At 36.6% G+C, this 26,196-nt stretch overlaps 1 protein-coding gene across 1 annotated transcript in view; it reads left to right on the plus strand.

The window, feature by feature from the left end:
- The window catches only part of FREM2 (FRAS1 related extracellular matrix 2), a gene marked incomplete at both ends in the record, with an annotated part of 121,607 nt that overhangs the window by 73,082 nt on the left and 22,329 nt on the right, over positions 1 to 26,196 (plus strand). The window contains 12 exons of the mRNA XM_084283665.1: positions 47 to 277; positions 458 to 583; positions 1,390 to 1,641; positions 14,172 to 14,321; positions 16,418 to 16,627; positions 16,881 to 17,078; positions 19,200 to 19,364; positions 19,441 to 19,623; positions 21,255 to 21,385; positions 22,336 to 22,494; positions 23,297 to 23,600; positions 25,746 to 25,877. Of these exons, the coding sequence (XP_084139791.1) occupies positions 47 to 277; positions 458 to 583; positions 1,390 to 1,641; positions 14,172 to 14,321; positions 16,418 to 16,627; positions 16,881 to 17,078; positions 19,200 to 19,364; positions 19,441 to 19,623; positions 21,255 to 21,385; positions 22,336 to 22,494; positions 23,297 to 23,600; positions 25,746 to 25,877 (2,241 nt within the window). The remainder of the gene's footprint in view (positions 1 to 46; positions 278 to 457; positions 584 to 1,389; positions 1,642 to 14,171; positions 14,322 to 16,417; positions 16,628 to 16,880; positions 17,079 to 19,199; positions 19,365 to 19,440; positions 19,624 to 21,254; positions 21,386 to 22,335; positions 22,495 to 23,296; positions 23,601 to 25,745; positions 25,878 to 26,196) is intronic.

Below are 26,196 nucleotides of genomic sequence, written 5' to 3' on the forward strand. Positions count from 1 at the left end.
AAATACAAGTGGTGTTTTTAATGACCTGAATCTTTGATTTGGGCAGGTATTAGCACCAGAGATGGTACTGCCAAGAAAGATAAAGACTTCAGAGGAAAAGCACAGAAGCAGGTGCAGTTTAATCCTGGCCAAACTTTAGCTACATGGCGAGTACGGATTTTGAGTGATGGCGAACATGAACAGTCTGAGTCTTTTCAAATTGTTCTTTCTGAGCCTGTCATGGCGGTTCTGGAATTTCCAGATGTATCCACAGTGGAGATTATCGATCCAGGAGATGGTAAGAACTGTTCCAGAACTGTATTGGCAATATGTTCATATTCCAAAGAATTAACTGGAGGGGAAATGCTATGAGTAGCAGTGGATTTCAAAGTTTATACTAAAATGCTAAACTAGCTATTTCACAGGTGACTTTCTGAGGCCATAAATCTACATAAATAAATGTGTCCGTCCTTTGCAGAATCAACAGTTTTTATTCCTCAGTCCACATATACTATTGAAGAAGATGTTGGTGAGTTATTTATTCCAGTCAGAAGAAGTGGAGATGTGAGCCAGGAACTGATGGTTATCTGTTACACCCAACAAGGTAACAGAATCTACAATAGAAAAAGAAGTGAAAGTGGAAAACAGACAGAAAAGCAAAAAGAATCGGTCCATCTATTGCATAATGAAATTATGTTAATGACTTCATCTTCAGTCTCCATTGGAAATGTATTCATCTTTGCAATCTGTCTTACAGTCTTATTAAATATAGACAAAAAGTGATCATGTTCCAAATACCTGCCTGTTATTATGAGGTTAAAGAGATCTATGTTTTTTATCTTTTTGCAAGATTTTTATATGTGATTTCTAATATTTTAAAGTGGTGAGAATTAAAAGCACTGCGGTGGGTGTCCATGATAGCCCTTACTTGCTTGAAAAAATGGGTATAAAATAATATTGTTCAGCTAATGTTTTTCTCCTTCCTCTATATACCAATATCCTATTAATTATACCGATACAGAGTACAGTTTCATTTGTTTTCATCAAATTGCATCTAGATATAGTTAATTTCTGATACACTGACATCTTCTACTTAATAAACTAAATGATTTAATTTCTAGACCTCACAGAGTCTCCTTGGTCAGTCTTTATCTTTTGTGATAAACTACAATATTCCTTCTGACTGAAAAACTGCAAATGAATTTGAGGGTCCGTATGCATACGTTGTATGATATAGTAGAAGTAGTGTGTCCAGGGATCTCAGAAATGTAGCCGGCTTAGACATTTCTACCTATACTATCACCTAAAACTAAACAGAAATAAAAAGATAATTAAAATAAAATTCAGCCTCTGTGAGGGGATTATAATAGCCAGGGTTTGTGTAGTGACTGTTTTCCTTTTATGCCACAGGAACAGCATCTGGCACCGCTCCAACCTCTGTACTTTCATACTCTGACTACATATCCAGGCCTGAGGATCACAACAGTGTTCTACGTTTTGACAAAGATGAACGAGAAAAAATGTGTCGGGTAGTCATCATAGATGATTCCTTGTATGAAGAGGCAGAGACCTTTGATGTTTTGCTAAGCATGCCAATGGGTGGAAGAATTGGTACAGAATTTGCAAGCACTCGAATTACCATTGTACCTGACAAGGATGATGGTAAGACATAATGTTGTAAAGTGATATTTATTCCCATTCCAGGACAAGACCTAAAATTAGGTTCACACTCAAACTGTCATGTAGAAGTTGCAGTCACTCCTGGTGGTTAAAACACCTGCTGCTTCCATCAAGATATGTGAAAATAGTATTAGAGAGCTAGGGTTGGTTGTTGTTTTGTTTTGTTTTTGTATTATTTAGTACTGAATTTTTATGATTTAAAAAAATCATGAGCAAACTGGGAGTGAGGAGATGTGCCTTTCCATTCTATCATAGTAACAGGTGTAACCCAAAATATCATGTGGCATGGGCACCCTTATGCATGTGATTCTGAGGTTGTATCCACAAAGCCCATTGATTGTCATGCTCTAAAGGGCCAGATTAGAAGTGCTGAACCAGAAACCACGTAGCAGCTGCTAAGAGGCAGGTTATATTCCTTTGTGTTTGATTCTGTGTTCATATTCTTCCTAGAAGTATCCATGTATGCTTCTTATGTCTTTGAAAAAAATAATCAAAAGACAGTAGTGTTGCTTTGAAAGAGACATTTCTCATGGTGAATTAGAGTTCTGTGACTAAGGAAGAATAAAATCAGCACACTGCTGATTCATCAACTTCTTTGGAAAACATGCATAAGTATTATTACAGCCTTAAGCCTGTCCTTCAGTGTCTCCAGCATTGGTGTGGCAGCTCTAGGAGCAAAAATCTTTCCTGTGACAGTTGGCCTTATTTATGCTTGGAGATCAGATGATGACATCTCAACTGCAATTTCTGTGAAAGGAAAACCAAGGATCTGTTTTAGTCCTCTCTTTGAGGCCATAAATCTATTGTTAAGCTGTCATATTTCCTGAAGACTGATATGAGAAATTATGTACTACAGTACTCTCTGGAAAGTGTAGTGCCAAATGAGACTGTTATCAGCACAGTGATTTCTCCCTTGTTAAGGATATAAAAGGTAGCTCTTAAAGGCAGGAAGTTGACACCCATCTAATTGCACCATACTCAGTCTACCTGAAACTTCTCACGTGTAATCCTCTGTTATAACAGAGGTGACTTTGTTTTCTCTGTAGGCTTTTTGAGTAATCAGATAACATTAATGAATACAACAGTTTGAAGTACCAGTTCATGTAAAGTAACAGATCACGTACCAAACACAAACTTACTTTAGAAAAAGTGTAAGATAGAGGTGAACAAAAGTTATAGAACATATAGTATGCCTATAATCTGTAGTAATGTTATTTTTATAACATTATAAATAATGTATTCTGTAGTCCACATTAATATTTTTACTTCACATCTGCTGATATATTATTGTTTGTTTAAATTAATTTTCTAATTAACAAAGTTTCTTTGGACAAATGTGACAGCATATTATTAAGTTGTGATTTCTTCAAATGCTTACACTTAGACTTGTTGAACCTCATTAGGTCCACTTCTCAAGCTTGTCCAAGTCCCAGGTAAGACTGTTAAAGGATTAAGTTAACGGAGTACACAACAAAGTAAGTTATCAGACACAAAGTTACATGTGTTGCTACAGGTTAAGCACTAAAAAATAAAAACAGATCTGTTGCAGTCAGAGATAATGAAGCACTGAAAGAAAAACACAGAGGAGAAAGACCAATGTAAATCATCCACTTCTGGGGTGGATAGTAAGCTCATTTGATGTTAGCTATCTATCTATCCATTAAGACATCTCATGCAAGCAGGTTATGTCAGGTTCCTTCTATGGTTAATGAAAAGAGAGCTGTACTCCCAGGAACCATCTCATCCTGGGAGAAGTATACCAGCTTTTGAGATCAATCACCTCAGGTACATGCTGCATCTGAGTACAAGAATATCTGACAGTAGATATAAACCTAACTTTAGAAATCTAATTTTCCATTCATAACAATATCATAAATGGTGACAGGTATAAAAACAGGTTTTTTTTCTACTTTTGTCTTAAAACAGCTTCTACTATGAAATACCATTAAACAACAGAGATACACCATTATTTGTGATTCATAAAATAATTCTGATTTTAAAAATAATCCACTATTGAAATGAAATCTCTTAAATAGAGAGCAACACTGAGAGTGTTACTGTATAATGTGCAACTACTGTGATGCAAAATGCCTTAGCCCCTCCAGAAAGGCTTGTCATCAGAACTTCTTCAGTCTCCTAGTCAAATGTTTGATTTCTGGGTTGCTGGTTTGGACTTCTTCTTACTTAGTTTTTTTTTTTTTTTTTTTTGATTGTGTACAAATTTTAAACTTTTGGCTTGTAATCACATTTTGAAACAAGAAAAGGTGCAATGAATGCAGAGCTGTTTTCAACAGGAGAATACTTGAAGAATATTTTGTTTGTTTCAAGTTTTTTATCAATTTTTTTTGTCTTCCCAAGTGATTTTAATTCCATGCTACTGTATTTAGTGTTGCCATGAGAGCACACAGTCTTATTGCCGGGCTGAGAAACAGCCTTCTTTCCTTAGTGGAATTGTTGAAGCCTCATGCTGTTCACAGCAGGAAGTACATTAAATACATTTGTTCCACTTCATTCACATTAGATGGGCAAGCAGCCATTCATATTTCTTCTTGACATTTCTACATCAAGGCTGGGAAGGCAAAGGACTCAGATTTATGTCAGAGATTTCCTTTCCATTTTCTTTATACCTACTCGGCTGAAGTGATCATTTATATCATCCATGTGATAGAGGATAGCACCATGTGGGAACATTTTATAGCTGAGTAAACTGGATGATGATATGACCCAGTCATGACAATGCAGAAGGCCAATGTTAGAAGGTCAAACAGAACAGATACATTCTTTAGTCTTCTGGGAATTTCCTTCTTGCTGTCACGCCCCCTACAGATAAATGACCATTGGAAATCCTTACACCACATTGTGGAGATCGGTGTCATACACCATGTCATGGAAATCGATAGCCACTAGCACTTGTCCAACTTGCCAGACAGTAAAGGTCACGTTGATATTTACTGTCAAGAGCCTAAAAAGAGGCAAAAAGTCAGCAGTGTAATGCTACATTATAAATCTATGTTTTGTATTAAGTGTCCTGGTAGGCAAACAGTGTAAGCTATTTTTCTGTGTGTGCACTGAGCCAAATTTCAAACTGATGATAATTAAATATTCTATTATTAACATGTTTTTTTCAGAGGGGCATCCTTGTTTCACAAGACTATCTAGAATCTCCTTACTTCCACTGGCCCCCAAGGCAAGCATTCAAGTGTGTCTTTTTCCCATTGGCCATAGGTATGCCATAACCTTAAATTGAACAAGTGGCTGGATGATCTTCACAACTGATATCTCTCAGTCTATTTGTCCAATTTAATTACAATCCAAACACTATTGGCAGAGCATGCCTAATCTTCTTTTATGGACTAGAGTCATGATTTGGCCAAGTATCCTTCACCTGTTTCCAAAGATGACTAAAATTACAAGTTAGTTATTATTTGTGCTCTGTACAGCCATTTTTGACTACTTCCTTTTCTATTTTTACAGTGCCCCTGGGTCTGATGCTTCTGGCACTTCTGAGCAGCTTTCAATTTCTTTTGTCCTCTCATTAGGTAAAATCTCTATGTGACCCCTCCTGTTTCCTCAATCTATGGAAAATGGCCAAATTGGCAACTAATCAAGGGAAAGAGTGGAAGACATCCAATTTATGACACGTTATACTCCCATTTTTCTCTACTTCTAGTTTTTTATTATTACCAGTTCCACAGAGTAAAAAATGTTTAATTTACAGTGACAGCCTTAAAATTTTAGTCTCTGTTTGCTCTCTATCATAGAAATAAATTTATTTCATATCTTAGAGTAGAACATTTTAAAGAGGAAACGAGGCACATTGATATTTTTCTATCATCATCTCTTGCTGACGGTTTATTCTATGTGTGTATGCAGGCACACAGTCATGCATTATACATATATGAACTACAGATGTTGAATTAATATCATCTTCACTTATCTGCTTAACAGCTATGTATGTATTCTAACCTTAAGATTTAGGTTCCCTTGATAGGTAAGGAGGATAAAGTGTGACCTTGTCATATCTTCAGATGTCACAGCCCCAAAGATGATCAGAGGGATGGAGCACCTCTTATATGAAATAAGGCTGAGGGAGTTAGGGTTGTTCAGCCTGGAGAAAAGAAGGCTCCAGGGAGACCTTATAGCAGCCTTCCAGTACCTAAAGGGGCCTACAGGAGAGATAGGAACAGACTCTTTGTCAGGGGGTCGAGTGATAGGACAAGTAGTAACGACTTTAAACTAAAAGAGGGTAGATTTGTATTAGATATAGGGAAGAAAGTTTTTACTCTGAAGATGCTGAGGCACTGGCAGAGGTTTCCCGGAGAAGCTGTGGATGCCCCATCCCTGGTGGTGTTCAAGGCCAGGCTGGATGGGGCTTTGGGCAACCTGGTGTGGTGGGAGGTGTCCCTGCCCATAGAGGGGGGGTTGAAATTTGGTGATCTTTAAGGTCCCTTCCAACCCATATGATTCTATGATCTATTTCGGATGGCTCCTTTAGGACAGAGGACTCAGATGCTAGATAATCATACATTTAAGCCTTCACTGCTGTAGGTTCTTAATGATTAACTACATTACTACAGTTTTATGTGAAATACAGTATTTTTTTCTAGGAGAGTATTGAAATAGAGGACTGCTTTTAAGTTTTGTACTGAAAGAACATAAAATAATTAATAAGCAGAAAGTTAAAAATTATATGAACTGTAGAAAATTATACTTTATGTTAAATCCAGAATGAGTTAAATGAGCTGATGTTCTTACACATGCTGAAGTTTTCCAGGGAGACTAATGGATTGTTGTGTTATAACAGTTCACTCAAGAGTACTTTGAAAATGTCCTTCTGTCTTCATGCAGCATGTTTCTTGTTATGGCTTTGGTCTTCATATTACAGATCTTTTATTTACTATACACTGTTTGAAAATGTATTGAATGCCTAGAAAATCGTTCTAAGCTAAGCATTTTTTATTAGTTGCTTGCAATTGTAAGGAGTGAATTTAGTGTCCTGGTAAGTGCTTAGTGTTGTTTAAGATTTGAGTAATAGAGTTGTGTAGAATATCTTGATGCATTCAGTTTTCCTAAGGTTTCTTCAGATCATCTTGCTTTCTCTGACATTCCTTGTATTGAGACTGCCATTTTATTCATCAGTCTTTGAAGACCCAAAGGATGCTGAGTAACACAGTAGCCAGTTCTCCTTTTGAATGTGTAAATTCTCAAGGGAATAACTTAAGTTATCTCAGAATACTGTCAATCAGGCAACTCTTTTCTCCTCTCTCCCATGCATACACAGTCATAAGTCCAAAGGAGAGAATTTAAGAACTTTTAACAGCAGGGTCCATTTTTTGTCATTACAACTCTGCTTTTGTGGTCTGTTAAGTCTGGCTGTTGTTCTATTTTAATTTCTGTTATATCTTCTCTGCTGAGTCCCATTCTTAGTGTTAGCTCCAATACACAGAGCATGGAAGGTCTCTGTTACGTTTTTCTTCTCAGATCTCATTGGGCCAGCTGTGTTTTCATTATATTCAGGCAGAAAAGCCTGGAAATAATTATTTCTGCCAATTAAACAAGCTAATATTGAGATTGAATGATAAAGGTGCAATTGCGACAGTCTTTATTAGACAATCTTCTAATATGGTAAAGCTGTCTCCAGTCCAGAAAAACCTGTGTATATGTATAGTCAGAAGAACAAATATAATAACTATCCCCAAGAATGGAGAGAATTATAACTTTCTTTTTAAAATGTGGTACAAGCTGTGCCTGAAATGACAGACAAATAACAACAGCCACCTGGTAAGCAATGTCTTTTACGTTTCTTGGTTATGCTATTCCTCTTCTCTTCACCATTTGTAATAATAGTAGTCCTAATAATAATACCTCCCTTCTTCATTTGTCCGTCAATGAAACCATGCACATTTGCTACTTCAATAAGATTCATGTTTGTAATTCATTTGGTTAAAAAAAAAAAAAAAAGTCTCAGAAAATGCACAATCTGGCTTTATTTTGTAACACCTCTGTTTTTGTAAATATACTTGTTACACTCAAACCCTTTTTACAGCTTGTTTTTTTCTGCAAGACCCAGAAGTAAACTAATTACTCGATTAAAATATGAAAAACTTATTTAGAAATGGCTACATACTGTATCTCTCTAAGTTGATTTCTAAAATGCTGCTTGGCTTCCCCTTCCATTTGTGTTTGTAGGAGTCCTTATGTGTTATCTCGCATAAGAATCACAGACTCTGAGCTCCTTCTCGCTTGGCCTACCTGTGAGGTACCTTGTGTGTGGCATATTTAAATGCTACTGCCAAGCCTTCCCATCTTCCTGTCTTTGTTGCATCAGTTTGCTGAGAATTTGTTAGTGATACCATTTCCCAGACCTCTTATACAAAAATAATCTCTCTTTTTGAAAGTACAACATGTAGAAGAATCTTAATTGGTTTTGTGCTCTGTAGGAGGTCTAACAGTAGAAAAAAATGTGTGTCAAAGTCAGACGGTGGCCACAGTCAATACAATCACTTCTGGGTGTGTCCCCGAAGTCCTGATATCAAGGCCGGTAGGTAACGTATGCAATGATTGTAACAATATTTCTACTACTATTAAATTTTTCACATACATATGAATTCAGTATTTTGGAAAGGTAAGTGTTTCTCAGCAAACCAACCAAAGTAAATGAATTGCTTCCTAGAGAAGGACACTTGCAATAGTAAGCCTTTCTCCTGGAATGCCAGTTATAGCTGAGAGACAACTTGAGACTGTTCATTACTATCTTGTACAAAGCAGTTAAATAATTATTGAAATTTTCATCTTCAGGTTAAAGGTACACATGTTGAAGGAGTTGAGCTGTGGTATGTCTTAACAGTCTCAGATGAACTTATTGTTCCCGATTCAGGTATACTCTAGCTCATCTAATTGTTATAGAACCATTACAATTGCAACTTGACATCAAGAAAAATCAGAATTAGGTCAGTTCTTCCGGCTGTAAAGTATGCTAAATGATGTCCTTGCAGCCCATGCAGCCCATGTGGCCAAGAAAAGTAAAGAGTATGTGACCAGAGATGGCATATTGCTATAGACACCTTTCTTCAGCCCTTAGTACTGCAGCTAGACCTGTAGTCTACTTCCTCTGCTATGTTCCTGTGCTCACACTTGGTTTTAACTCATTCATGTGGCAGGGGGATTACATGTGGATTCCACGCCTCCTAAGGCAGTAAAGCAGTCTTGTGATGGTACTGTGTATAGAAAAACTGAAACCTGGGTACAGAAAGAGAAAGTTCATGTTTGCTACAATTAAGTATCATATACATTAATTAAAAATTAATCATATGTAATGTTTTTCATAGCAGCTATTGAATTTGATACACACTTTGCTGGAATTACTGGATTAAGTTGCATAAAATGAGAGTAATTCATGAATGAAACAGTACAGTCAATGTATGGCATTACCTTTATCTTTATGGATTAAAAAGTTTCACGTGTTTTTCTTGGAAAATAGACTGGATCTGGTAAAGTTTGCCTTCTTCAAAGTTTTTCATTTTAGATATTATAATGTTTTCATTATCCTTTAAAAATATTCTAAGGTGCTGGGCAGAAATGTTCTGTAGAAACAAATGGAAATGCAGACATTATTTCCTTGAGATAATGTTTGTGGCAATTTGTCTGTGACTGGTAATTTTGGTTCTGAGGTGAGTTTACTTTTTGATTACAATAGTTATGACAACAGTGCTAAGAGGATGAAAGCTGTTAAGATTACAACATCTGAGTTTGAAAAATAATCTGTTTTGACCACATCAAATAAAAAGCTATTGGCATTTGCACAGTAGGTACCTGATCTAGAATTGAGCTTTGACTGTAATCTTGACCCCTGCTTCTACAGCATTCCACAAAAATAAATGACTTGGCAAATTAAATTCATTGTGCTAAATGCAAGCTCAGTTGCTTGCATAGCTTCAAGTATATGTAAATAGCTGTAGAGTGGTGCTACCAAGTTTCAGATGTTGAAGTCCTCTTTCATAATATAATAATATAAACTATTTAAAATGAACAGTTCTTCTAAGCTTTTCTTTTCCTGCCATTAGCATGAATATATGGGAGAGACTACACAGGTTAATCTTTACTTCTATTAAACAGTAAATGGACATTTCTTCTGTAAGTTAATAGAGCTCTTGTTCTTAACTAATCTATCTGCAGCTCACCTACTTCACATTCTGAAGGGTGGAGTCTCCCGTGTTAAATACAGACTAACCCCAGCTCCATCAATTAATGCTAACTGTGATACTGAAATGCAAGTTTGCATTGTCTAGCAGCATGTGGATTATCTGGGTTGAACCAGATCAAGTCCAGAGGAAATGTGGCCCTGTTTGTCTGTTGTTAGGTCTAAGCTAATTATCTGTGTCAGCAAACAGGGCTCATTCCTTTGAACTCACTAGCATGTCTAGACTGCACCAGAACAAGCTGGTTAGCTTACAAAGCATTGTTTTGCAGCTTCAGGACTACCACTATAGATTTCTAATAGCTCTGGCAACTCATAACGTTTACGTTGCTGTATTTGTACTGGGCATGGAAACCAAGAAGGAAAAAGTTTTTAGAGAGAAAAGGTTTAACATCACCAGAAAAGATCAAGCATGTGTTCAGCTTTAACAACTGCTTCTCCTAGCTTTGATATCTATGTGGCAGAGTCACAGGTCCTGGTTTTTGTTTTGTTTTGTTTTACTTTGTTTTCTGTTGTTTCTGTCCTCCTGGGAATATATGTATCTCTCACTGAAAATACTGATCACTGAAAATCACTTCAGTATTGAGGCTTATGCTGGTGTCAGTACAAAAGAGTGTTCTTTTCTATGTTTGTTTGTTTTGTGTTTTTTTTTTTTTTTCCACATACCCTGTCTTCCATATTATTTGCATTGGCAACCCAAACAGATTGTGGCACTTTGCATATCTTGCAAACACTATACTCTTCTACCATGTTGATCTAAAGTAGTCTGTAAAGACATCATTTTAAAAACAAAAGCTCCCTTGGAAATAAACATTTTCATGCTATCTCATTGGTTTTCTGACAGACCCATTTCTAGCAGCATGAGAAGTGTGTTTGTTTTCCTGTTTGATTACTGCCTAGTGCTGTAGTTGATATACACTCCTGACCGTATAAATACAAAGGCAAGACAAAGATTTCATGCATTTTGTGAAAGAAACCTGGGATTAAAGCTCCTAACCTTTCTCCTCTGATTATTGTAACTTCATGCCATTGAAATCTGTGGTCTGAACAAAAAAACTCTTTAAAAAACTCCTCTTATTTCCGAAAGAGGAACCATTAAATTTGCAGTGGTCTCTCTGCAGAGTGATTACCAGATTAAAGATCTGCTGTAAGTGAGCCCCAGTCATTGAGCAGAGTGTTTTCCAGCCATGACCTGAGAAATACAATGCTTTCCCTGTTAGTAGCTTGGCTTTGCTACTTCCCCTGGGGAGCTACTAACACAGCTTACAGGAAATGAGCTTTCAAAACATTTGTAAGGATTTGTTTCCTAGGATGAGTAACCATACAGAATGTGTCTTTCATTGAAGATACATGCCTCAAAAAGTGTGAAAAACAGACTGGAATACAAGGCTACCTGATTTAGGATTTAGGCATTTTTATGTTTGTCTGTGACTACATGAATAAACAGTGCACGAGGATTCTTTTTCAGCAGCAGTAAAAAATAAATAAGTAAATAAATCATTAGGATAACATTAAAATAAACCAAAAACATTTTCTTTTACATCTTCCATCTGGTTTGAGTTTGGTCATGTAGGCTTCCTGAATAATCATTGAGTAGAAGGGAATGCTTCTAGATCTCAGGTTGTACTCACTGTGGTGGGTGTTCCATTCCACATCTCCTCCTGCATGTTTATTATGCTGGCAAACCTTCTGGAATTGCCTGTCTCTGTCCCTGAAAACTGAGAGCAAGAAGGCTGTGAACGTGAGTACCTCTCACTTAGGTGATTAAAATAAGGTGGGACTGAGGCTAGATCAATTCTGGAACTATCAGGACATCATTATAGAAAGAAGAGGATTATTAGACTCAAGTGTACTAATCTTTAAAAATATCTGTGTAAGACATGACATGTATCAGATGTGATGATATTTTAAGTACCTTTTCTAACTGTTAGCATATTCATAACTGTTTGATCTTAGTAGGTGTTCTGTATTTTTAAATGTCTAGAGGTTGGTTGAGTCTCTCCATCCTGAGAATTACATAAAGTCAGTGTATGTCTGAAATATCCCTGTAAATAGAACTCTTGTCAAAGTTAGTAACAGTTACAGAGGAAGATCCAGAGAGTGTATTCTATTCACCTGAGTCTTCAAAATGTTTCAGATGAGAGCTTCACAGTCCCAAATATAAATTCAATCACTGACAACCCAATCTCTATAGGCAAATAATGTAAGATGGATGTGTGTGTGTCTGTGCGTACAAACACACACACAGTTAAATACACATCATGCTGAATAAAAAGTTTGAAGTGGAAATGAAAGCCTTTTCATCTGCCAAAACTACACATTTGTCAGGTTTGTCTTTCATCCTGAAAAGGTTGATGACCTTGATAATGCTCAAGCAAGTCCATGAATCTGCACTATCATTCAGTAAATACATTCAGTTCCATCAATTTTTTGCGACCCATGGTTCTAGTTTTCCCAGATAAGTAGAGAGGCAGCTGCCTTTGTTTCCACTAATGTGGACTACTAAGGGTTTTGTTTGTTTGCTTTGTTTCTAATCATTTATTTTGTTGATTATGAAATACAGGAAAAATCCTGCAATCAGAAGAAAAAAAAATATTTTTCTCAAAACTTCTAATTTAATTCTTGCATGCAATTACAAAATACTTAGGAACTGTTGCCTTTTCAGATGAAGCTCTGGCTTATTAACAACTTAGTAACTGCTTTATATTATGTCTGGTTAGTTTTAATTAAAATCCCATCCTACATTGTTCAGTTTTCGATAAAAAAAAATAAGCAATCTATCACAGAGGAAATTGTTGTCATATGCTGTGTAGTCAGTCAGATTATCCTCAAGCACTTCAGGAAAACATAGGTATTTTTTTCTCTCTGATTATCTGATAGGCCTCTCCATAAATTTCATGACAAAATGTATTCACAATGTATTTTATTGAGCTCAGTTGTAGGCAGAAGCAGCTTCCTCATTTCCAAAGTATTTGTTCTGCTGTAATAGAAGGTTTTGCAACATTCTTATAATAGGGGAATTTGACTGAGTCAAGGAAGTGATGGGACAAATTTTCCCCTACCATTAAGATTTTGTATAACCTTTGGGTAACCTGTACCTTTTCTGTATGCTCAGCATAGCTCTGTAGATCCATAAACTTTTCCTGTCATTTCCTTTGAATTTTTCCTGTTTTTCTATGCCTGATGAAGGGGATGATTTCATAGTGCCACTGACAAAGCACTGGTTAAATCACTATGATCTCTGTCAATTCAAATCTAGTTGGCCATGTGCTGTATGGTGTTTTCCAGCTTATTTGTGGTATTGTAACCTCATGTTTGTAACAAATTCCCACTAAGCAGGATAACAAAATTATGATGAGATAGAAGGAGAATTTGTGTAGGTCTTCAAACCACATCCCAACCACTGGGGAAGGTGGGTATGATTTCTGCTGTGCAACAGAAAATCTGAGGCACTGGCTCTGTGTGACATTACTTTTATATGTTTGAAATAGAAATGGAGAGGCTAGCAAAGGGGAGCTACATCTAGGATGCAGTTGGTCTATGTTTTCAATCCTGTTTACTTTGTAAAATTGCTGTGGGTGGAAAAGTTGAAGAAGGGAGGAAAAATGAAGATAAAAAAATATGTCTGTTAAGTGGGATAAAGCTTAATCTCCTTTGCTTTTTGCTCTTCTTTCTTTATAAACTCTGGAACTTAAATATTAAGATAAAAGACTATTCACATTCCAGTCTACATGGAATAAGATTGATTTTGTTTTAAATGTTAGATGTGGGGGAACTAAAATTAAGCATTGCCCCTTTGGTTAGCTGGAAAACATTTCCAAAAGCAGCTCCAGTTATATATCATGTTTTAGTCTGGTTTTAACAACAGGAATCTGTGAGAACATTCTAGTTAAGCTTTCATTATCTATATTCACCTTTGTCTGTTTGCACCAAAGTGAAAAATGCAAGGAATTTTCTGGCTTGTGCACAGGACCCAGATCAAGTAAGTTTAATGAGATAATGCATTTGTTTTTGCACACAAATTCCTACCTTCTGCCACACAAAATTGGAAGTGTAGGAGGCAAGAAAAAGAGCGCAATGCTGATATAACAATTGCCACCCTAAAATGGGCAAAGCAATACTTTAAATTAAGCTAAAAGTACATGAGAAAAAGTCTAAAGCTTAAAACAAAGGTGTTTTTTTTTTTCTTTTTCTTCTTTTTTTTTTTTTCAGTTACTAAAGAGTGAAAGTCTCTCCATTCTCTAATGTTATGCTCCTTTGTTTCCTTCAAGATAAGGTAAAGGAACACTGATAGATATTATTCTTTTTTCACCAGAACCAGCATTCTACTTTGGAAATGATGAATACTATGTTGACGAGAGTGCTGGCTATGTTGAGGTACGTGTCTGGAGGACTGGAACCGATCTGTCTAAAGCTGCTTCTGTTACAGTAAGGTCTCGCAAATCTGAACTAATGACTGCAGAAGGTAAGTAATTGTTTTGGTCTAGTTTCATAATATATCTCAACAACAAGTGCTAGTACATTTGGTCTTACCTGATATAGATTCAGCTACATAAGCTGAAATTTATACGTGTCTTTCTCTTAGATCTTTCTTCTTAGAACAAATTAGGTACTTACAGAGTTTGCTCTGCAAGAAACTGAAACAGGAGGAACCATGAGGACCAACACTGACAGAAATATCTTCAAATATTCATATAAAACACTGTCCCACAAAGGCAGTTGATTGTTGCCACAACAGCATACTCTGGGCACAGACTTTTAACCCCTGGCAGCACACAGACTTTGCTCTTCTTACTGTAGACAGTGAGAAATTATGTAGTATCCTGTACAGCAAGAGGATTGCTACAGCTGTGTGGCTCAATGATGATTTGACAGAACCTTTGCAGAATCAGATGTTAGAGTACATACAAATACAAATGTTAAGAGTATTTTCACAAACCACGGTGTTTCAAACTAAGACGGTCATATAAAGGCATCACAAAAAGACCAGTAACCTTGCTTATATGCTTATCCCAAGTGTAAGTAGACAGTAGAGTTCATCTATTCAACTAATTTTCAGTGAGGTAAAGTTGTATAAACTTTACTGTTACTTGAGCAATGTGGAAAACCCAAACATTCACCTGTAGAAAATCTTTCCGCATGCTTTCTCATAAAAAAGGAAATGATGAAGTCTAAGAATACATGATTACTTCATTTATGAACTTGTTTTATATGATCTTCTGTCTTTGTTTAACCCTGACTATTGAAGTTATTTCCGGAGAAGGAGGGGAAATACTGCCTTATAGTAAGAATCTTAATTCATTGTGCCAGGATTTTAGCCTGATTCTGCAGCAAGTAAACAAACCTGAAAACTGAGGCTGTCACAGCCCTCAGGCTCTTTAGTCTGTTGGTGACAGCCTAAAAGATCTGACATAGTTGAAAGCCTGTTAAGCCATGAACTGGGTCCTTGATCTTGACATAGCACAGCAGTGTCAAGCAGTTGATCTGATGCACTGAGCGACCAGTCCTGGCATCCTGCCTTACAGGCTTAGGCCTGGCTAGAGCATCAAGGACCCTAGGCAAGTGTCCATCTGATGATGACCTTTGATCTCACCAAATTTTGTCAATTCACCTAATTCCAAACCCCTTTTTAATGTCAATGAAAGTGTTTCCCTCAAATCTTTGAGTCAACAGCTCTGCTGCCACTTAGTCACCCTAAAAATGAATGTTAAAACTCAGTCTTTTACTAAAGCCCTAGACACCGTTAATGCTGTGCTTTTATATACAGTGACATATTTTAGTCAGGATCTTGTTTTGTTCCATTCCTTCTCATTGGTTTGTTATGGGTTGGCTTGCTTTGCTTCGAACAAAACAATGGTTGGTTGGTGTTCTTGGAGGTCTTTTCCAACCTCAACGATTCTATGATTCTATGCAAACAAAACAAAACAAAACATAAAAGCAAGCCAAACCTGTCTTTAACTGTAGAAGGTACCAAACACCACCTGACACGGGCTGGGCAGAATTTGATTCTTTTGGTTTCTATTCATTCTTGTTTTGAACAGCACATTCTCCTTTGAATAGCACTTCTTCCTTGCATTTAGCTCACTGACCTTTTTCCTTCCTTGTTTATGTTAGTCTCAAAACTACCAACTTCATTATAGAATAATACAAAATTTCTTTCCAAAAGGCTGCTTCATCTCTAGAGTCTTTCTCAAATCTTTATGCTTACTTTCAGTTCTTACTTCCAACAAACTTGATTGATTTTATTGGAATAACTTTTAGTTTACAAAAGAATAGATTCAATCCTGATTGTATCAGGAGTATCACACTTGTATCACACTTGTATCACTAAACAAAAAGTGACTTAATATCCACCCATTAAATTGTGTAGTCCAACTTAGATGGTCAAGAGATATTTTTGCTCTATGTGACTGTCAATGTTTGGCAAATATTAAAATTACATTTAAATAAAAAAATATATTTACCTAAATTTAACTGCCTGAAGTTAGATATGTTAGATATTTTTATTTTATTAATGCTATTTATGTATTTGATATTTTTTAACTCCTTTCCCACTGGTAGCTGGAGTAGATTATGTAGGCATCAGTCGTAATTTGGATTTTGCCCCTGGAGTCAGTATGCAGACATTTCGTGTGGTAATTCTGGATGACCTTGGACAGCCGGTGTTAGAAGGAACTGAGAAGTTTGAGCTTGTGTTAAGGATGCCTATGAATGCTGCCCTTGGAGAACCCAGCAAGGCAACCATCTTCATTAATGACTCAGTGTCTGATTGTGAGTTGATTTCTTGTCCTTTTCACATTTTTACAAGAGATGGATGACTGCAATGTACAAATAACACTTGTCCTTTTGTATCACACCAAAGCCAATGAATCTACACCTTTGAGTTTGTTATATCACTTGCTGGCTAGCTGCTTATGCAATAGCTGCTGGTGCAATATAGCACAACAAAATTTGTAGTGGGGGCAAAGATGTGTTAACTTCTCCAATTATAATTTACCTGTGCTTTTTATGTTTTTCTGCCTAGTGCCCAAGATGCAGTTTAAAGAATCTTTATATGTAGGCAATGAAAATGATGGACAGATTTCTGCCATGATATACAGAAGTGGGGATATCCGATACACATCCACTGTGAGATGCTATACAAGGCAAGGTTCAGCTCAGGTAATGATTGACTTTGAGGAGCGTCCTAATACTGACAGTTCAATCGTCACCTTCCTTCCTGGTAAGCTCTTGATCGTATTTTAGAAGCCTCTAGTCTACTGTTTTGTGTTACTTTATTTTCTTTTGTTTTATTTAATTTTAAGTGTCTTATAAAGTAATGCCAAAAAGGCTACTCTGGAAAACCAAAATCTTTCCATACACAGTGTGTAGAGTGCATACAGATGATATTAATAGTCTCTTTTTGTGTCAGTTCTGATCTAGAGGGATCATCAATAGGGATCAAAGTGACATATCTATATATAGATCAAGCATGAGGGTCTTTTTGATCCACGGTAGCAAAAGCAGGTTCAGAGTAACACAGTGACAAAAGCACAGACCTGCTGTCCTACAGGAAACTTCCGAAGTTCTGCCATTTATTAGACAGATTTCTGGAAAATACACTTAACTTGCACTGAAATTAGTAGTAGATCCTTTAACAGGGATACAACTCTAATTTGTGTTTGAGATTTTTTGTTGCTTTGTGTTTTTGTTGTTGTTGTTGTGTTTGTTTTTTTTGTTTGTTTGTTTTTTGTTATTGTTATTGTTTGGTTGGTTGGGTTGGGTTTTTTTGTTTGTTTGTTTTTCAGAGAAGCTTTCCTAAGCTAGTTTGTCAGCATCAAATGTTTAATGTCTCACATCAGATATGAAACACAGATAAATCAGGTGTTACTACCTTGAAAGAATACTGCCTGATTCCCTCTATTTGTGCAGAAGACAGTTTAGTCCTCCAGTCTTCTAAGTCTACACACACATATTTTTTACAAGCTCTAAACAAGTTCTGTCATCAGTATGAAATCCTCTGTATGCCCTTATCACAGGAATGACAAGCTTCATATTTCACGTATCTTAGCTTTTCAGAAAAGTGAGTTGTTTAGTCATTCATTTAGAACGGACCTCGGCTGTTAGTGCTGGCATGTACTCCATGCCTTTGCCATTGCTTCTGTGAAACCAGGAAAGAGTCCAACTTGTTAAGATTGATGGATTCAGGCCCCCCAGGAAGTGAGTTTTACCTTTTCTTTTGAGTGTCACCCTAGTATTTCTCAATTAAGAGAGGTAGCAAAGAGGTCAGGTAACATCATATCTTGTTTCCATAAGCTCCTTAGGCCTGTTTACAATGCATCAGTTTCAGTACAGTATTTATTCATGCTTGCCTTGAAACAATGAGCCGGATGAATATTTTGTATTTCCTTTTTTCTCTGAATGAATAATTTATTTTCTGTAGGGGTAAAAGCACCACAGTAAATGAAGGCAGTCAGCATCCTAATCTGTTCTTTCATCTTGAAGAACCTTGATAACTTTTTCATGCAATTTATAAAATTACTGCAAATTGGCCTCGTCTCTCTCACATCCTGTGCTGTTCCATTTGCCAGGGATGTAGAAATCATTCTCCTCATGATGAACCCACTGAGTCTGATGCTGGGAGACAGATAGCCTGCATACCAGTTACAACTCTTGGTGTTCTTGTAGAAGGCTTAAAACAAAGCCTTATTCCCAGAGTCTCAGAACATCTAGTAAGGTTAGATACATGGATTTGTGAGTACTCAAATTGAGCATTTTACAACTCCAGAGAATTTTTAAGGAGATATTCATTGTCATTTGGAACAGTGGGAGTTTTAAAGACATTAAAATGGAATAATAAAAGTGAAGGTGCACAAGATTGGAGACTATCTCAGAAATCTTAGTAATTCTGGAAATTCAAAAACTTCAGGACGAAATTACCATTATTATTACTGAAAGTTTCGATTACTGTGTTTCCTTGTGCAAGTATTTAATTCTGAAATATGAACTGTGTATTTCACACAGTGTGGAGGTCACTGAAAAGTAGTATGAAGATAAAACAAAAAGAACAATACATGTGAAGTGGATGTACCAAATATAAACTTAGAGAAATCTCAAAACAGAGGATTCCATTTAAATAGGAAGCTTCCATAGACACGTAATGAATACTCATTCTGCTTTCTCTATTATTGTAGTCATTCATTAACTTGTATAGTGCCAAGATAGTGAGGTGGATGCCTTTGCCAGCATTTTAAAGGCATCCATCGTGCAAAGGCATTACATCGTGCTGTAATAGAAGAAAAGTGCTGTAGCAGAGCAAAGAACACCTAAGTTCTGCGTGATATTACCTTCAGAATGATTGCAGGTGAGACTGAGAAGCCTTGCACACTGGTGCTTATGGATGATACTTACCATGAAGAAGATGAAGAACTACGCCTGGTTCTTGGCACTCCAAGAAGTGATTCTTCCTTTGGTGCCTCTGTTGGTGAACAAAATGAGACCCTGATAAAGATTCAGGATGATGCAGACAGTAAGAAATTATTTTGTTATTGTTGCATTTTGGAAGACCATTAGTGTGCTCTAAACATATTTTCCTCTAATTACAGAAGCTATTATTAAGTTTGGTGAGACCAAATTTAGTGTGAGTGAACCAAAGGACACAAGACAAGTAGCAGTTGTAAAAATCCCAGTGCTTCGTCTGGGAGATAATTCCAAGGTTTCTGTTGTGAGAGTTCATACAAAGGATGGATCTGCTACTTCTGGAGAAGACTATCACCCTATATCAGAAGGTACGGTCACTCAGATACATCCTACTATTTGTAGGATTGTTATTTCTATGATTCTATGATTATTAGTTATTATTATTAACATTATTGTATAATGCTTGAAGGGTGAAATAACTTCATGAAAAGGATACTATTCATCATTCAATATCGATGTGATCCCATGTGGTAAGCAAGTATCAGATTGCTCTTGGGAAGCTAGATATCCATGAAGATATTTACAAAATAATTGCCACTCCTTTGAAAACGTCTGTAGCTGAGTAAATGTGGGAGAAGAGTGAGAGCCATTTTAGGAATATTTGCGAAGTGTATTACCATTACTCTGCAGAAGCATCTATTATAGGATATGACTGTGGAGTTGTTTCAAGCAACTCGATAAGTTAATGGCTTATTGCTGTATCTAGGAATTAATTTATTTCTGTTTATTGTTCAACTTTCATAATAATTAAACTTTCTTCCTATACCTCTGCAATTCACTGCCCACTGCTCCTCAGTAGTGATGAATGAGGAGAAAAGCTGTGAAAGAGAATGAGAAATTTCTTAGCTGATTAACTTCTTTCTGTTAGTAGCCCACCTATGTGGTTTGGTGAATGATTAATAGAGTTTGTAGCACTACAGATTTTTTGTCTTTTAAAGTTTGTTATAATACATGATACTAATCTGTGTTTTAAGACCAATCTTTCATTCTGGAGTGTTTTCACAGTCTTGGATAAGTTATTTTGTTGTCCAACCCAGCTGAAGGATAGGACTTATTTCTGAACATCCAGCAACAACATTGGGCTATCTCCAAATTCCACAGGAGAGGCGTTTCCTACTACTGATATATGCAGAGAAAAATCATGAGCAATTAGAAAATTATCAGCCTGGATATTGATAACTCTAGTCACTTTGTCTCCATCAGTTCAGTGTCTTGCTCTTTCCTTCTGAAAGCCATGGGAATTTTTAACGTCATATAATGGTTTGGATTGGAAGGGACCTCAAAGATCATGTAATTCCAACCCCCTGACATGGGCAGGGACACCTACCACTGGACCAGGTTGCTCAAAGTGCCATCCAACTTGGCCTTAAACACTTCCAAGGATGGAGTATCTGCTATTTCTCTGGGCAACCTGTGCCAGTGCCTCACCATCCTCAGAGTAAAGCATTTCTTCCTAATATCTAATCTAAGTCTACCCTTTTTTAGTTTAAAGCCATTACTCCTTGTTCTATCACCACACTCCCTGACAAAGAGTCCCTCCCCAACTGTCCTGTAGGCAAACCTTGGTTACTGGAAGATCTCCCTGGAACCTTTTCTTCTCCAGGCTGAACAACTCCCTCAGCCTTTTTGTAGGAGAGATGCTCCAGCCCTTTGATTGTCCCCTCTCTGTGCAGTGCACCAACAGTGCATGGGACCGAAGATTTGAAGGGAAATGTGCTACTGCAGAACAAAAGGATCTGTGTCTCTGCCCAAAAGCCTTTGAGAAAGATCTATGATCTGCAGGGTTTCTACATAGGTCTGGGGACATCTGTGGGTTTAAGAGAACATAAACATCTTTAATTTGAAAAGTGGGTATTAACTGCTGTCTCTCGTGGCTGGATCTAAAATTAGATTGTTATGAACATCAGATTTATTTTTAGGTGTCTCATTATGTTTTTAGAAATTGAGTTTAAGGAGGGTGAAACACAGCACTTTGTGGAAATTGAAGTTCTCTATGATGGAGTTAGGGAGATGAGAGAAGCCTTCACTGTTCACCTGAAGCCTGATGAGAACATGGTTGCTGAAATACAGGTAACAAACTGATGCAAAGTCCTCAACAGCAAAATCCGGTAAAAAGACCTTGCTTTCTGTCTTATAGCTTTATTCTTATTTTAATATTTATGCATGCCATCTTGGCTTGTAGTTTAGAAGACAAAGAGGATCACTCTGGGTGACATTGTAGCACCTACCCAAAACATTTTTTTGCTATGTCAATAGGGTTCATGGGAATATAGAGACAAGAGCCTATGTGGAACAGAAGTCTTCAAGACATCTTTCCAGATAGATTCTCTTCTTCAGATTAGCCTGAATGAAACCTGATGTCCTCTAGGAAACACTAGCTGGCAATAATATATCCCCATGCTGTAAAAAGAGCAGTCAGGTGAAATATAGCTTCTGCTGTCAAAGCTATGTTGTTGCTATGTGAAATGAAGTAGCCACACATTCTTGTTAGTTAGCATTCTATCATACATGCTTTTAATATAAACAGCATATCCCTCTGATTCTCCAAAAAGTGTTCTTCTAACTCTTCAGTCCCTTCATCTATATCACATATATAGTCTGACTCCAGGCAGCCAGACAGCAGAGATTACTGTCAACAGACACCTTTGCTGATGTCAAACACCATGTTTTTACCAGGCAGTTGAAGAACAACAGTGTACCTCAGAGTTCTATCAGAATACTGAAGTGCTTCAAGAAAGCTGCAGCACAAGAGGTTAAATGGTCTGCTACCCTCAGCGTTGTGGAAAATGAAAAAATATATATATATATATAAATCATTTTAGCTCTTGGTTTTATAGTCTGCAATATACTTTGCAGTGCCTTGACCCTTCCGCAATAACTCATCCAGCTAAGGTTTTAGAACTTACCTTGAGAGTGTTTCAAAAGCTAGGAATGATCTTTTTTTCTTCTCAAGGTCCAGCTTGAATTCTCTTATTTGCTTAAAAGTTCACAGATAACTTTTTCTGCCTTTTCATTATCAGGCAGCGAAGGCCATTGTTTATATTGAAGAAATGAACAGCATGGCAGATGTCACCTTTCCCTCTGTCCCTCAAGTTGCCTCCCTTTTGATATATGATGATACTTCTAGAGCCAAAGACAGAACAAGTCCTGTAGCTGGCTATCCTGTCATCTGTATTACAGTAAGTATCTCTGTGGAAAGATGGATCAAAATAAGTATATGGATTTTGTTTAAAGGATCAGTTGAATTTTAGACAGTAATTATCAATCACTTTGTTGTGAGTCACACATGAGTTTAAGCTAGGACAGTCCTAAAAGATAATATAATTTGTCTGGATAGCAAATCAATTTTTAGGGGGACAAAAAGCATAGAAAGATGTTTCATTTGTTTCTCACTAAGAACAAATTTCATACTTGCACAATGTCTACGATTGTATCATCCTACTTTCCTATTTACCTTAAAATAAAATAAATTAAATTAAAACCTTAATTTGTAAGGTTAAAATCACTTGAGATAACCAATGGGCCATTGTTTTCAGTAAATGTCACAAACTGAAAAATGAATACTGTTTGCTGGAATACTACAAGCTTCTTTCATCACAATTTTACAATCAAATGCTGTCATGAATATCCATATGCATTGAGGAAGTTTTTGGTCTATCTGTATTTGCAGAATTAGATCAAAGGGTGACATTCAAGTTAAAGCAGCAGATGGAAGTATAGTTTGAGCTTTCATAACTGTGTTAATTTTTCACCCATAAACTGTAATTTAAAATAATAGTCTTTTATTTCAATAAGCATAGTTAGACCTGCTTTTTAATCTACCTTAACAGTGCTAAAAGCATCACTGTCGAAATAAGTTAATTACTCAAGAGATTTAGTGAAGTTATCAGTTCCACGTTGTTGAGTTTTGTTACTCTTGATAAATTAAAATTCCTTTTCCATGAAGCAAATAAATTGTTACATATCTGCCCTGTTCTGCAGGCTTGCAATCCTAAATATGAAGACTTTGATAAGACTGGTTCAATATGTGCCAGTGAAAACATCAATAACACCTTGACACAATACCGGTGGCTTGTGAGTGCACCCACTGGTCCTGATGGTGTGACCAGTCCTATGAAGGAGGTCGACTTTGATACCTTCTTCACTTCGTCCAAGATGATCACACTCGACTCCATTTACTTTCAAGCTGGCTCTCGTGTCCAGTGTGCTGCTCGTGCTGTGAATTCAGATGGAAATGAGGGTCTTGAACTTATGAGCCCTATTGTAACTATAAGCACATCAGAAGGTAAGATATCATCACCTATTGCAAAATCCCTAGGACACTTTTGGATCCAAAATTCCATTCTAACAAAATCAAATTTCATGATAGGTGTTTTAACACTACAGCCTCACCTTTTCTTTTGTTGTTCGTAGAAGCAGTGCAAAAGATATCTTAGCATGGCAAAAAAAGTTCATAGAAGGAAATGGTTTTCATTTTTGCTAGTAACCTTTAAATATTTATTCACTTAATGAATTTTTATATTCTGAAGAACAGTATTTACCAGGCATTGGAATTCATGAAACCTGGGTTTTGTTGTCTTTTGAATTCAACTGTAATAATCTTGCAGTACATCTCATTTCCTATTAGACATTGGAGAATCCACATGGGAGCACTACTTTCAATGCCTAGCCAGAAGAAAAGCTTCATTTGGCATTCAAGCCTCACTGGACACCTGAGAATGAGTTTATTCCTTGACTAAGGACTAAAACAACTGGTGTCCAATAACAGGACCTGTGGTTGATATATTCATAATATTCAACCTTCTTTCTCTAATGCTGTCTTTGTCTCTCTCTATCTGATTCTCTGATACCTAATAAATATTGAATTAATGCTGCGTCCTCTCAGCCAGCAGAGGTACTGTAATCTACCTCCTTTGCCCAGCCAGCACTTTCCATGAAACTTGTACAGAATAAGACTGTGAAGCAGAGGTGTGGAACTGATAAGGATATGAGTACAGTCTGATAGCATATGCTGTTTTGTCATAGAAATCTCAGAGACTTTTTTTTTTTACTGTATAATCTGGTGAATGCTTAATTGTCCATAATCAAGGTGAATTACAAAACACTGATTATTATTACCTCTCTGCAGGCCGTTTGTATTATTTGTGTCATCTCTGCTGGCTTTGTAGCTGTGTTAAGTCCACTCTTTCCTGTAGGATCTTACAGTAGATAATAAATTATGTGATTGTTCATTTGTAATATCATTTTAATTTCCCTGGCATTTGCAATTAAATATTTTAGTTAAAACATTTAGTTTTCTCCTAAATTAGGGCTTTAGGGATCTTAATGAATGGAATTGCTATTTACCTCCTTCCTTTATTTCACTTTTTGGCTGTAGGTTAAAGTCACCTTTGTTTGCATTATCAAGAAACCTACACACTAAAAAGGACTCTGTCTAAGTAAGGGCATTGTCTACAAGATGCAGTGTAGTGATTTTAAAGACAGACAGCCTTGTGCTGGGTGAGCTAGTTTGGTTATGTAAAACAGCCTGGCTACATTAGCCTTATAATGCATGACTTGGATTACACACGACAAACTAGCAGAGCTAATTAGCACGGACTCAACAGTGAACTGTCATGCATATATTACTTCTAGTATCTTAGCTAACTTATGATGTGAAAGTCAACAATTCTGAGGATTGTGTACAACATGATCTGGAAGTTTCATTTATCTCTGATCATACATTTGCAATCTTAATCTGTTGGTCCTATAAACCAAGACTAATCCTGGAACAGGTTAAACTAAGCCTGGAATGACAAAAGTTACAGATTCTACAGCATTGGAGAAATTCAAAACCTACTGGACTAGGCCCTGAGCAACCTGATCTGGCTTTGAAGCTGGCCCCATTCTGAACACAGTATTTCTAGAGAATATTTCTAACCAAAATTAGTTTATGACACTATTATTCTAACTACTTTTTGGTCAGTTATGGAAAGGGAGGCTTATAGAGTCCTTATAGAGTCCTATGAAGTCATGAATATGCCAAAAGCAGTTGAATACTGATCAGGTATCATCCATAAAACTTTGTTTTTGGGAAGGAAGGAAGGAATATGCATATGCCTCTGAGCACCTTTGTATGGTACCTGACACTTACTCTGCATGTATAGTTGCAACGTGTAACTGAAAATTTTCAGGTGCAGAGTCATCACCGGGTTCTGGAAATGTGATCCAGTTGATCATGAATGATTTCTGTTTTAATTCTTTTACATAAATTCCTATTCAAATCTCTGATAAATGCTGCCCAAAACATTTACTTGTCATTCCAGAAAATTCTCCTTGTTTTAGAAACATGTATGTTTTGAAAAAAAATGGTTTAAAATTAATGCAAGGCAAAGTATGGATTATTTCCTCTAGACTTAAAGTAAAGTTACTTTCTCTTTTTTTTCATTAGGTCTCTGTCAACCTCGTATGTCAGGAGTAGTTGGAGCAGAACCATTCTCTGCCAAATTGCGCTATACTGGCCCAGAGGATCCAGCTTATGCCAATCTCATCAAACTGACAGTCACGATGCCACATATTGATGGTATGACAAAATCAGCTGTGGAGTTGAGAAGAGTCATACAATGTGCTGTTTTTTGAGCTAATCTATCAGTCATATTATTTTTCATACATAAAATCATGATATAATCTTTTAACACATGGAACAGAGAAAAGTGTCATGAATGTACAAGTATAGTTTGCAACAAGATGTATAAGATACCGCATTGATTCATAGTCTTTGATGTGAAGATTAAGTGTTTTCATATTAATTTCATAGTTTACATAAATTGGGCTAGACCTACATTTAGTAAAATTCCTTTGAAGCCCATACTTATACCAAAAAAATATATATATATATTAAA

Source organism: Netta rufina, assembly GCF_964035555.1.
Source record: "Netta rufina genome assembly, chromosome: 1".
Taxonomy (NCBI): Eukaryota; Metazoa; Chordata; class Aves; order Anseriformes; family Anatidae; genus Netta; species Netta rufina.